Source organism: Xenopus tropicalis, chromosome 2 (genome assembly GCF_000004195.4).
Source record: "Xenopus tropicalis strain Nigerian chromosome 2, UCB_Xtro_10.0, whole genome shotgun sequence".
NCBI classification, from domain to species: Eukaryota; Metazoa; Chordata; class Amphibia; order Anura; family Pipidae; genus Xenopus; species Xenopus tropicalis.
The window spans coordinates 170,833,308-170,846,555 of NC_030678.2; the positions used below are offsets into that span (position 1 = coordinate 170,833,308).

The 13,248-nt window shown below is 40.6% G+C and overlaps 1 protein-coding gene across 5 annotated transcripts in view; it reads right to left on the minus strand.

Annotated features, from left to right (window-relative positions):
- The window catches only part of dlg2 (discs large homolog 2), a 615,655-nt gene that overhangs the window by 63,173 nt on the left and 539,234 nt on the right, over nt 1-13,248 (minus strand). For all 5 annotated transcript variants that reach the window (XM_018091766.2, XM_012958043.3, XM_031897354.1 and 2 more), the window contains one exon: nt 5,672-5,848. In XM_018091766.2, coding sequence (XP_017947255.1) covers nt 5,672-5,848 — 177 coding nt within the window. The remainder of the gene's footprint in view (nt 1-5,671; nt 5,849-13,248) is intronic.

The following is a 13,248-nucleotide window of genomic DNA, read 5'->3' on the forward strand; positions in this document are numbered from 1 at the left end:
AGCCAAATAGAAATACTCGTGCAAATGAACGCACGCCATGTTAGCCATACACGCCAATACTTGCGGAAAATTACTGACGGCTGCGTCACTCTAGGGGAAACACAGACTGAATAAATAACACTGTAAGTCCATATTTTATTGGCAAAAACTCATTTACTGTACTTTTCTATAATTTTTCGCCTGCCTGTAGTAGGAGTTAATTTTCGCATAGCCGAATGCGATATTTAGCGCGCAAAAGTTATAGTGAATCATGCGATCGTATTCTTTTCAGCGCGGAAATTAACGCATGCGGTAAAACTAGCGCGAGAAATACCGCATGCGAAAATGGCGACTTATTGCATGCGATAATACTATGGTCAATCACGTGCTAATTTTCGCGTCTTTTTTACCGCAAAAAAGGGTGCGATAATTTTTATCGCACTTTAGTGAATCAGGCCCTTCATGTCTTGGTATATATGGCCCTCTCTAGTTCTACATGTACCCTCAGGATCAGAGCACTTTTCTTACAAGACACAGAAGAAGATCAATTTCTACTAAAATAAAGGGCAAGTTGGTATCTCTGATTCTACCACTAAGAATGATCAGCTTTTATAAGTGTTGGTACAGATATATATATATACTGATTGAAAAGTTGGCAGTGTAGGGGGGTTTGAGCAAATTCTCTCCGGTTGTTGCTTTTTTTTTATTCACTTATGAAAGAAGTTTCTATTTTACTGTACAAGCCTGGGGCTTCCAAGAATGGTTTGGCTCTCTTAGTTTCCCTTTGCTTTCAAATATTTATGCTGAAGAGAATACGGAGAGTGAAGAAAAGTCTCCAAACCTTCCTGAATATTCTGTAGCAACACATGGGTTCTAACTGACACGTAGAAGCTTATTTATACTATAAATATCTAACATTCAAGTTGTGGAAGTTTTGAATTTGGTCGTTTTAGCATCTGAATGTTAATAAACCTCTATTAAAATCAGTTTACACTTTTTTCTTCAATTTAAGAAAACTGCGGGTAAAACACATGGGGGCTGATTCACTAAAGGTCAATAAGCGTTATCGCATGCTTTTTTGCATTAAAATTGTTGCGCTAAATAACGACCGATTCATCAAAGTCTTTTCGCATGCCTTAAGACGCATATCGCATGCGCTAAATAATGCATGATCGCAAGACGTTCATTTTAATGAATCTCGCATAGAAATAGTACTAACACATGATTCACAAACACATATGAAGCGCTAAACGCGCTAAATATCGCATTAGTCTGTGCGAATATTAACCCCTACTTGGGGCAGGCGGTACTTAAAGAAAATTGTGGTTCATGAGTAGTGATGAGCGAATCTGTTCCGTTTCGCTTCGTCGAAAAATTCGTGAATACTTTCAAAAGATCCACGAAACGGCGAAAAATTCGCAAAACGGCGAAAATGTCGTGCGACAAAAAAAATGTCGCCCGCGGCTATTGTTTTGTCACACGGCTATTGTTTCGTCGCACGCGGCTATTATTTCGTCGCGCGGCTATTGTTTTGTCGCACGGCTATTGTTTCGTCGCACGCGGCTATTATTTCATCGCCCGCGGCTATTATTTTGTCGCCCGCGACTATTCTTTTTTACGCCGGCGACAATTTTTGGACGTGCGGCGAATTTTTCTGTGGCGAAATTTTTCATCCGTTTCGCGAAACAATCCGCCAATGGCGAAACGCGGAAATTCGCCGCGAATCCATGCTTGGCGAAACTTTTTGCCCATCACTATTCATGAGCTTTTGGCAACACAATATGGACAGTGGGATTTATTCAAGTCTGTGTTGGCCCCAGAGTGACGCAGCCGCCAGTTTGCAGGGAAATGGGCATTTTCAGAAAAGTAGTTTTAGGAACGTAATGGTTCCGTGCATTAAATCGTGCGCTATAAAAGCAAGCGGTAAAATATATTGCGCGCAGTGGGAATTAACGCACGCGCGGAAAATAATGCAAGAAAAATGCTCATCGCGAGTTAAATAACGCAAACAACATCGCGTCGAAATTAACGCAAGTATCCTATAGTGAATTGTGCAGCGATAAGAAGCGATAAAATATTTAGCGCATGCTATAAATAGCACTTGAAATATCAAACTTTAGTGAATCGGCCCCATGATCTCTAATTTGTCAAATTCAAATTTGCAATTGATTTTAAATAAGAAGGTATTTGCATGTGTGGCAATACTATGGGGCACATTTACTAATCCACGAATGTCCGAAAAGCGTCCGAATGCGTTTTTTTCGTAATGATCGGTATTTTGCGACTTTTCCGTGAATTGTCGCGAATTTTTCGAGCGCAATACGAAAAGGTCGCGATAATTCGCGAAAGTCATAATGCCTATGAAAAAGTCGCGACAATTCGCAAAAGTAATAATGGCTATGAAAAAGTCGCAACAATTCACGAAAGTCATAATGGCTATGAAAAAGTCGCGACAATTCACGAAAGTCATAATGGCTATGAAAAAGTCGCAACAATTCACGAAAGTCATAATGGCTATGAAAAAGTCGCGACAATTCACGAAAGTCATAATGGCTATGAAAAAGTCGCGACAATTCACGAAAGTCGTAATGGCTATGAAAAAGTCGCGACAATTCACGAAAGTCGTAATGGCTATGAAAAAGTCGCGACAATTCGCGAAAGTCATAATGGCTATGAAAAAGTCGCGACAATTCGCAAAAGTAATAATGGCTATGAAAAAGTCGCAACAATTCACGAAAGTCATAATGGCTATGAAAAAGTCGCGACAATTCACGAAAGTCATAATGGCTATGAAAAAGTCGCGACAATTCACGAAAGTCATAATGGCTATGAAAAAGTCGCAACAATTCACGAAAGTCATAATGGCTATGAAAAAGTCGCGACAATTCACGAAAGTCGTAATGGCTATGAAAAAGTCGCGACAATTCGCGAAAGTCATAATGGCTATGAAAAAGTCGCGACAATTCGCAAAAGTAATAATGGCTATGAAAAAGTCGCAACAATTCACGAAAGTCATAATGGCTATGAAAAAGTCGCGACAATTCACGAAAGTCATAATGGCTATGAAAAAGTCGCGACAATTCACGAAAGTCATAATGGCTATGAAAAAGTCGCGACAATTCGCGAAAGTCATAATGGCTATGAAAAAGTCGCGACAATTCGCGAAAGTCGTAATGGCTATGAAAAAGACGTGACAATTCGCGCAAGTCGTACCGGTTACGAAAAAGTCGCGACAATTTACGAAAAAGTCGCAATGGCGACGAAAAAATTGCAAAAAGTCGCAAAATGGTCGTTTTACAATCCGAATTTTTCTCATTCGTATTCGGATTCGTGGATTAGTAAATCAGCCCCTATATGTATATATATATATAATTCCTGATTCCTTACCCAAGATAATCCTCCCTTAGAGAATGTGTCTGCTAAGTGGTCTGTTTATCTACAACACTCTATATCCCCTTCGCAATTGGTTAAGTCTATGCATGAATCCAGCAATCTGATTTTTGCCGAAAGCTGGAGGATTCAGCAAGTCAAACTTGTCCATCTGGGATATGGAAAACTTTTTGTTCGTAATAAGGGCTTTACTACCTATGGTCCTGTCCGAAGATTGGGAACTTCTGGAACATGGTGGAAAGATTCTTGAACCACAGGTTGAATTTAAATATAAAGTTATCTCCTAGTTTCGCTCTATTACACATTAAAAAACAGAAGGTTATCAAGCATTTTGCCAGTCTCCTTAGCACAAAAAATTGATCAATTATTATTTTTGATTATGGCTGCCTCTAAAAAAGCATTATTTGGGTAAAAGAGGAAACCCCTCCTATAACAGAAATGATTTCTTATCTTAATCAGCGGAGCCGGCGCGGGGCCACCAAAGCAAAAACAAGTGAACCTTAATCCAGGATTCCTTTTAAAAATACATGGTCATTTTTCTTTAATGCTATAGATATAAGTAATAAGGATCAGATTTATAAAATGCTGCATATATAGATTTATCTCAATAATTCACGAACATATAAGCAAAATTATCCTTGATTTTGCTCTCTAGAAAACTTTTCTTTCCTTTTCTTTTTAGAGTTTAATCCACTGGGCAAAGTTAGTTCATTTGTTTTTGTTTTGTTTTTCTCTATTTCTATTACAGGTATCGGACCCCTTATCCGGAAACCCGTTATCCAGAAAGCTCCAAATTACGGAATGCCCGTCTCCCATAGACTCCATTTTAATCAAATAATTCAGAATTTTAAAACTGATTTCCTTTTTCTCTGTAATAATAAAACAGTACCTGTACTTGATCCCAACTAAGATATAATTACCCCTTATTGGGGCAGAACAGCCCTATTGGGTTTATTTAATGGTTAAATGATTCCCTTTTCTCTGTAATAATAAAACAGTACCTGTACTTGATCCCAACTAAGATATAATTACCCCTTATTGGGGGCAGAACAGCCCTATTGGGTTTATTTCATGGTTAAATGATTCCCTTTTCTCTGTAATAATAAAACAGTACCTGTACTTGATCCCAACTAAGATATAATTACCCCTTATTGGGGCAGAACAGCCCTATTGGGTTTATTTCATGGTTAAATGATTTCCTTTTCTCTGTAATAATAAAACAGTACCTGTACTTGATCCCAACTAAGATATAATTACCCCTTATTGGGGGCAGAACAGCCCTATTGGGTTTATTTCATGGTTAAATGATTCCCTTTTCTCTGTAATAATAAAACAGTACCTGTACTTGATCCCAACTAAGATATAATTACCCCTTATTGGGGCAGAACAGCCCTATTGGGTTTATTTCATGGTTAAATGATTTCCTTTTCTCTGTAATAATAAAACAGTACCTGTACTTGATCCCAACTAAGATATAATTACCCCTTATTGGGGCAGAACAGCCCTATTGGGTTTATTTAATGGTTAAATGATTCCCTTTTCTCTGTAATAATAAAACAGTACCTGTACTTGATCCCAACTAAGATATAATTACCCCTTATTGGGGCAGAACAGCCCTATTGGGTTTATTTCATGGTTAAATGATTCCCTTTTCTCTGTAATAATAAAACAGTACCTGTACTTGATCCCAACTAAGATATAATTACCCCTTATTGGGGGCAGAACAGCCCTATTGGGTTTATTTCATGGTTAAATGATTCCCTTTTCTCTGTAATAATAAAACAGTACCTGTACTTGATCCCAACTAAGATATAATTACCCCTTATTGGGGGCAGAACAGCCCTATTGGGTTTATTTAATGGTTAAATGATTCCCTTTTCTCTGTAATAATAAAACAGTACCTGTACTTGATCCCAACTAAGATATAATTACCCCTTATTGGATGCAAAACAATCCTATTGGGTTTAATTAACGTTTTATTGATTTTTTAGTAGACTTAAGGTATTGAGATCCAAATTACGGAAAGACCCCTTATCCGGAATACCCTTGGTCCCGAGCATTCTGGATAATGGGTCCCATACCTGTACTTATTTTGTTTCTCTGTAAGCATTCTATTTTCTTCATTTCTTATCTTTTTGAAGGACAAAGTGTATAAAATTATACATACATACAAACTGTCGATTGTGACTATTGTTGTACAAGCTATATTTAAATAATTTGTCATTATTCATCCTACATGTTTATTGCAAAACTTCAATAAAATGTTTTAAAAGTTGAAAAATAAAAATTCCCGATTCCTTACCTCCTTTTGCTGGGTATAACCCCCATCTCCTCGCTGTCTCCATCCTGAGTGACCCTTCTGGCTTGCCACCACTCATCATCAGAAGCATTGATCACGTGTAGAATATCCCCGTATCTGAAGCTGAGCCCTTGGCTGGGGAGGCCACTATCCTTGCTCTTTTCATAGTCAAACATGGCTCTGGAACAAACAACAAAGAAGCAGCATATGAAACACTTTGTTTAAGAATATTATTATTTATGTCAACTATTGCAGAAATTCCATCACATTTTTTGAAAAAGATAACGATCTTTCCGATAAATTAATGAAGGCATTGATGGATCCTGGCGACGGTAGGGAAACTCTATAACGGTTCAGCTCTCTCGGGGAAAATGCATTACCTGCTCCCAGAATAGAATAAATGAACATTGACAGCCTTTCTTCATAACTAAACAGCTTAATTTCCTTTTTAATTATTCATTGGAGTGCACATGGCTGGACTTTTGTACGTTCGATAAGGTCGATAAGGTCATTCGTATAAACCCGAGGCAAAGACTGCGCTGCCCGCTGAGGTTAAAGGAGAAGGAAAGGTACAAACTCAGTAAGTTTTATCAGAAAGGTCTGTGTAAATACAGCCATAAGCACTCACAGAAACGCTGCAGAGTCCTCTGTCAAAAGATTTGTTGTGAATATTTTCCTGAGCCAGAGACACGCAGCTCTCTCCTCTCTCCCCTCTCCTGCTCCCCCTCCCTCAAGAATGCTAACAATTCCCTCCCCCCCCTTAGGAATGTGGATCTGAGCCAATCATCAGCAAGCTGACTCATAGGAGCAGATTTACTAATCCACGAAGCCGAATCCCGAAAGGGAAACATCGTATTGGAAACTAAAATTTTGCGACTTTTTCTTCACGATTTTTCGTATTTGTCGCGACTTTTTCGTCGCCGTCACAACTTTATCATATTTTGCGCTTTTTCCGTATTGAGCGATCGTAAACGGCAGAAAAACCAATCCGATTTTTTCGGGACGGCGAGGAAAAAGTTGCGGAAAATATACGAAAAAGTTGCGACGGCGGAGAAAAAGTTGCGGAACATACGAAAAAGATGCGACAGCGACGAAAAAGTTGCAAAAAACCCAATCATTATGAAAAACCGCATTCGGATGCCTTTGGACCATTCGTGGATTAGTAAATCTCCCCCTTAGTCTAACTAACTGAGCATGTACAGGGGTCTGGGTGTCTGTGCAGGAGTGAGGCATTATGGGAACTTTCTTTACCCAGCTCAGCGTTTTTCTTCCTGTTTGGCTTCTGATCTTCTGAACGGGAGAAATATGGGGAGACTTAAGGGCACTATTGAGAGAACTGAAGGTATGCCTGCAGCTTGAGATTAACTCTTTATTAGCCTTTCCTTCTCCTTTAAGACAGGACCACAAGTTAAGCAGGTTTAAATGCTTCAAGATCTGCCCCTTAATTACATCATTAGCCAGGGACCCAATGAAAACATTCATCTCTTGATTGCTTGAAAAAAAATGTGAACACTATGTAACCCTATTTTGGCTACGGTTGTACTTTTAACACGCAATCACCTGCGTGTGGCGCTACAGGAGCCCTGAGCCCCCGCTTGTTATGGGGCACAGGTATAATATAAATGAATGGCGTGCCTCCACCCAGGGTAGGTATAGGTAGAACTATATGTATCCTCCCTGGGAAAACTCTATGAGGTCCTCCTTGGACCCGGACTCCCAGCAACTCCCAGTACCTTGCCCCTCCCTTGGGGGAGCTGCTTACCAGGCAGTTGAGGATCCTCAGTATAGGAACCACCAAGACACTGGTTAAAATGGTGAACCAGATGAACGTGTTTATTGATGATGCAGGCAGAACACTTCAGAGGATGTCACACAGACGGCTCAAGTCACACACTCTCTCTTTGGGCTACCCCCGGTACTCCCGCCGGATGCTTCCACCTAGGAACTCACCCCGGTCCACGCGTAGGGCCCCTTCACTGGGAACACTCCCAGGTGCTGACTTGGCTCCTCTTACTACACACTACAGGCCCTTAACTCCAGCCATGAGTGCTGGGGGGTCTTAACCCCTCTCTCTCCTGTTGGGGCTATCGCTGCCCGTTCTCTCTAGCCTGCCTGTCACTCCTAGAGTGACCTGTTACAGTACCTCCTGTACTAGAACACAAGCCTGTTATACGCTTCTTTACAAGAAGCAGTCCCAGGACGAAGACCTGCTGAAACTGGGAGTTATTCCCTTTTATACTTTTAGCACAGCGACATCTAGTGGTGGCTGTTAACTTGCAGGGAAACTCCCTTTTCACACATAAACACCCAGGACCACCTTTAGGTGTCCAAATCTCATAAGGCCACCCTCATGGTGCCTGTCTAAAGGGGAACTAATCCTGAAGGGGCCCAATTCTTTGGGGTCCCTACAACTACATTACCCATCAGTCCTTGAGACACCCCCGTGAGAAATAGCATGGTCAAAAGACATGATAAAGAATGATGCCTTTTTAAATAGTTAAGGGAAACTATACCCCCAAACAACGTAGGTCTCTATAAAAATGTGCCATTGGGTAATCCTAAATAGGAAACTGCCATTTTAAGTACTAAGGGCCGCCCCCTGGGATCATAGGATTCACAGTGCACACAAACAAGCCAAGGCACACATACATGCTAGGCCCCATCAGCCAATGAATGGGCAGAGTTCTGCCTTTTGCTCCCACACTACTTCCTGTTACAGTTAGAGCTGCATCACTTCCTGTCAGCTGATCTCTGAGGGAGCACACAGCCCATCACTAAATGGCGGCTCAAGGGAAAGGATGTAAAAGGGCAATATTTACTGATATATATATTCCAGTTTGGGGAGATTTAATAGTCCACTGAACATAATATAAACTATCTGTTGGTTACGTATTCATTCTGGGGGGATAGTTTCCCTTTAATATTCAGTTTATTAATACACACAGACCCTTGACGGGGAATACACAACTCACACAGCCATAACCCATCACAGACGCCTCGCACTGCGCCAGCTATAGAAGTGCCTCATTCCCTGGATCGCGGCTGTAATTAGACTTCTAATGAGATGTTATTCTGCCTCCTATTGCCACAGTAAAAGGTTTAACTGCCCCTTGGAATGCATTACCCTAAGCAGCGTTGTTATCCTTGGTAAATAAACCGTTATGGAGGAACAGCAGGAATATCGGTAATGTGAGCACATGGAGGAATTGCCAGCCTTGTTGCAATTTAGTGGGCTACTAAATCACGTATTTGGGAAGCAGAGAGCGGTAAAATGATTATATAGTGAAGTAATGGGGAAAAAATTACCTCTCCAGTCTGCCCTACATCCCACTAAAAGATACTCCAAGTTGGCAATCCCTTTAAAACATCTATTACTCTATTACAGTGATCCCCAACCAGTGGCCTGGGGGCAACATGTTGCTCACCACCCCCTTTGATGTTGCTCCCAGTGGCCCCAAAGTAGGTGCCATTTTTACATTTCTGGTTTGGAGACAAGTTTTGGAAGCCCAGAGACACAGTTTTACCCCAAGCAGAGCCTCCTGCCGGCCAGCAGTCACCTGGGGCTACCAAGTAGCCAATCACAGCCCTGATATGGCACCCCCGAAGACCTATTTCCATGCTTGTCTGGCTCCCCAACACTTTTTACATTTGTGTTTCACTCTAAAACGTTATTTTACGACAATAATCCCAATGGAGGCCCATGTGACATTTCTCTGGTCAGTTCCAAGCAATGCAACTTCACAAGACTTCCTTTTCTCAGAAATTTAAATAGCCCGAAAGCAGAAATGACCAGCAGGTGGAGCTGTTACATCTACATATGGAGCTGTTACATATTAGCAGTTTAAAACTGCTAATATCTTGAAAACTAGAATAAAAACGAATGTAGTAACGCCTCCTCAGTCGGCATTTTTGCATCATTGCACTTACTTTGCAGCTTGGTATCTGAAGTAGAACTGATGGGTTAGCGCTAGGCATGTGTTGCTAGAAGTTTGTGTGTAAATCCTCATGATTTGAACTTGTATTTGTGAAAATAAAATCATTTTCATGTGCAATAACATTTCTCATTCCCATATTTTTGGGTTCATAACTCAATTACCAAACTATCAGATTGTATAATAAAACAACCAAAAATGTAATTAGCTTTAAAAATTGATTAACGTTGCTGTGAGAAAGTCAGTATTTCCAACGACTGTATCCGATGGTGACAATTAGAAACCCTTTATGGCATTTTATTTATGTTTTTGTTTCAGTTGGAGTCGATGATGAGCTCTGTGGTGCAATTGAATTTATAATGCGAGATACGCCATTATATTCAGATGAAGCTCTTGGCTGAGCCCAGACTTTATTGTGCCGTTACTACCGGGCGCCCTAGGCAACCTGGTCGGCCAACCCTGCCTACCTCCCCGCCCCCCGAACGGCGCATGCATGCCAAAGCACAGGAGGAGGAGCAGGGGGGGCGGGGCGATTAGATCGGTCATTGCCTCCACCGCTAAAGACAAGCGGCGGAGGCAATGACAAAGTAGCACTAGGGGTAGGCAGGAGAGGCGCCCCTCAATCGTTGCACCCTAGGCAGCTGCCTCTTCTGCCTACCCCTAGTTCCGGCCCTGACTCCAGGGCATAGAATTTACAGTCTAATGGGCTGATTTATGAATAGTGATAAGGGAATCTGTCCCATTTCGTTTGTGAAACTGATGAAATTTCCAAAAAATGGCAAAAAATTCTCAAAATGGGGCTACTGTGCGACTTTTTTGACCTGCGCGACTTTTTTGGACATGACTGCGACTTCTTTTGAATCAACTTTTTTTGGCACTGCCGTGACATATTTGACACGCCTGCAACTTTTTATTACTCAACCGCAACTTTTTTCTCACTCTGAGATTTCTTTTTTTTTGTAGCTACATTTTTGGCAGATTTGAGAAAAAAATTCACCAGTGGTGAAATGTTAAAATTTGGTGAAAAAAATTCACTCATTGCTGTTTATGAAACACCGAATTAGTGAAGGATTCCCAGAAGTTTTATATTTTCCCAATTTATCCAAACTGTTATATTTCATTAACAACAGTGGCGTAACTAGATGTTACTGGGACCCACAGCAATTTCAACTTAGGGCCCCCATAACGTTGGTAAGGTGACCCATTTTACCAACATATCTTTAAATGGGTCATTATTATACTGGGCCCTACTGAGCTCCCCTGCAACCGCAGGGTCTGCTTCCTCTGTAGTTACTAGGGATGTACCAAACCCACTTTTTTGGGTTTGGCTGAACCCCTGAACCCACCATTATGGATTCTGCCGAATCCTGAACTGAATCCTTATTAGCTAATTAGGATTGGGAAGGGTCAAAAATAGCCACGTGCGGTAAGTTACCTGTCTGTAAGTTACCCTCCCATATAGATTGTAAGCTCTACGGGGCAGGGACCTCCATCCTCTTGTGTCTTTGACTCTTAACTTATTGCAACTGTATCTTGTATTTATCTGTATTTATTGTTATACTGTGTATTTATCTATTATTATCTTAATAACCCCCTGTTTGTATTAATGTATTCTACTGTACAGCGCTGGGTACATAAGTAGCACTTTATAAATATATATATACATACATACATACATACATTTCCCAGCCATATTAATAACTACAAATGACTGATTCCTAACACAAGAGCATCACAATAGAAAGTTCATTAGCAAAACCCCCAAAAACAACCAATGAAATTGTCCTTGATTGTGCGAAGGTGCCCTTCCCTTTCAGCTACACGTATTCGCCGGTACGAGAAGCCGGCAAGCATGGCGGAGAACATAAACGCGGAGAGGGAAGAACTGATTATGGAAATGTTTCTTCCAAACCTCGAGAGCTCAATCTGATCTGCAGCTGGGAAACGGGCCTGGGGGAGCAATATAACTTGTGTAGCCTCCGTAGGCTCCCTACTCCTAAATGAAGGCCATAAAGCAAGAGACATATGGTGCGCAGAGTGAGACTTTATACGCTGGGGACGCTCTCGTTATTGGCGCCCAACTTGATAGATCTGCACAATGTTCCGCCCTGTGGGTCATCAACTCAAAGTGCCTCTTATTGCACAGCTCATAGCAACTCAGCCGCAGCCAAGCTCAGCAGAAACACACAGATCCGACGGAAAGCCGATACTCCACTTTGTCTATGGTTACGGCGTGTAAAATGGATGAGGCTCCCTTCCCAAATCTCTCCCAGTAGGGTTCTGCTTTAAACTGGAGGAAAGGAACTTGTGTCTTTGGTTCCACCTGAAAGCTCTGGATGCTGAAACAATGAACTATGACAAACCAAAGGATATCAGCTAAGAAAATGCTCTGAAAAGCACATTTAAAGGGGAACTCAGCCAAAACACAACTTCTGAAAAGTAATTTTGAACAACTTTGCAATTAGTAAACAAATATGCAGCCTTTTCATGATGTTTAATGTAATAATATGGCTTGGAGAAGGTAATTACCAATATAATCAAAATCGTTTGCTATAATTTACCAATGTAACAGCCTATATACTCCGTTGCACCAAATCATAAATATAATGCGTAACAGAGGGCACACATAGTAAGCAAATGTGCTTGTGAATCTTACATTGTATTGAGATCTCCACACACAGCGTTTTGAGCAATACTCCCCCTTTCTCTTTACAGTTCCCGCAGGAAATCCCCATTTTGGATTCGGTTAGAACTGTCAGTGACACTGCACATGCTCAGTGGGCTCTGGGCAGCTGTTGAGAAGCTCAGAGGCCGTCGCCCATTATCAAGTAGGAAATAAGGTTTGTCAGTAATATAAATGGATCCTACAGGGCTGATTATTAAATTCTGATGCAATTGCACTGGTTTCAGAGCTGCCATGTAATGTAAATCTGAATCAGCCTTATATTGTGAAATTTATTTTCTATATATACAGTACATTGTGACTTTTATATTCTATATATGCAGTATATTGTGACATTTATATTGTATATATACAGATATAGAACCTGTTATCCAGAATGCTCGGGACCAAAGGTATTCTGGATAAGAGGTCTTTCCGTAATTTGGATCTCTATACCTTAAGTCTACTAAAAAATCATTTTTTGGGTTTATTTCATGGTTAAATGATTCCCTTTTCTCTGTAATAATAAAACAGTACCTGTACTTGATCCCAACTAAGATATAATTACCCCTTATTGGGGGCAGAACAGCCCTATTGGGTTTATTTAATGGTTAAATGATTCCCTTTTCTCTGTAATAATAAAACAGTACCTGTACTTGATCCCAACTAAGATATAATTACCCCTTATTGGGGCAGAACAGCCCTATTGGGTTTATTTAATGGTTAAATGATTCCCTTTTCTCTGTAATAATAAAACAGTACCTGTACTTGATCCCAACTAAGATATAATTACCCCTTATTGGGGGCAGAACAGCCCTATTAGGTTTATTTAATGGTTAAATGATTCCCTTTTCTCTTTATTATTACAGAGAAAAGGAAATCATTTTTAAAAATTAGAATTATTTGCTTATATTGGAGTCTATGGGAGATGTCCTTCCGTAATTTGGAACTTTCTGGATAAGGGATCCCATACCTGTACTTGTTAC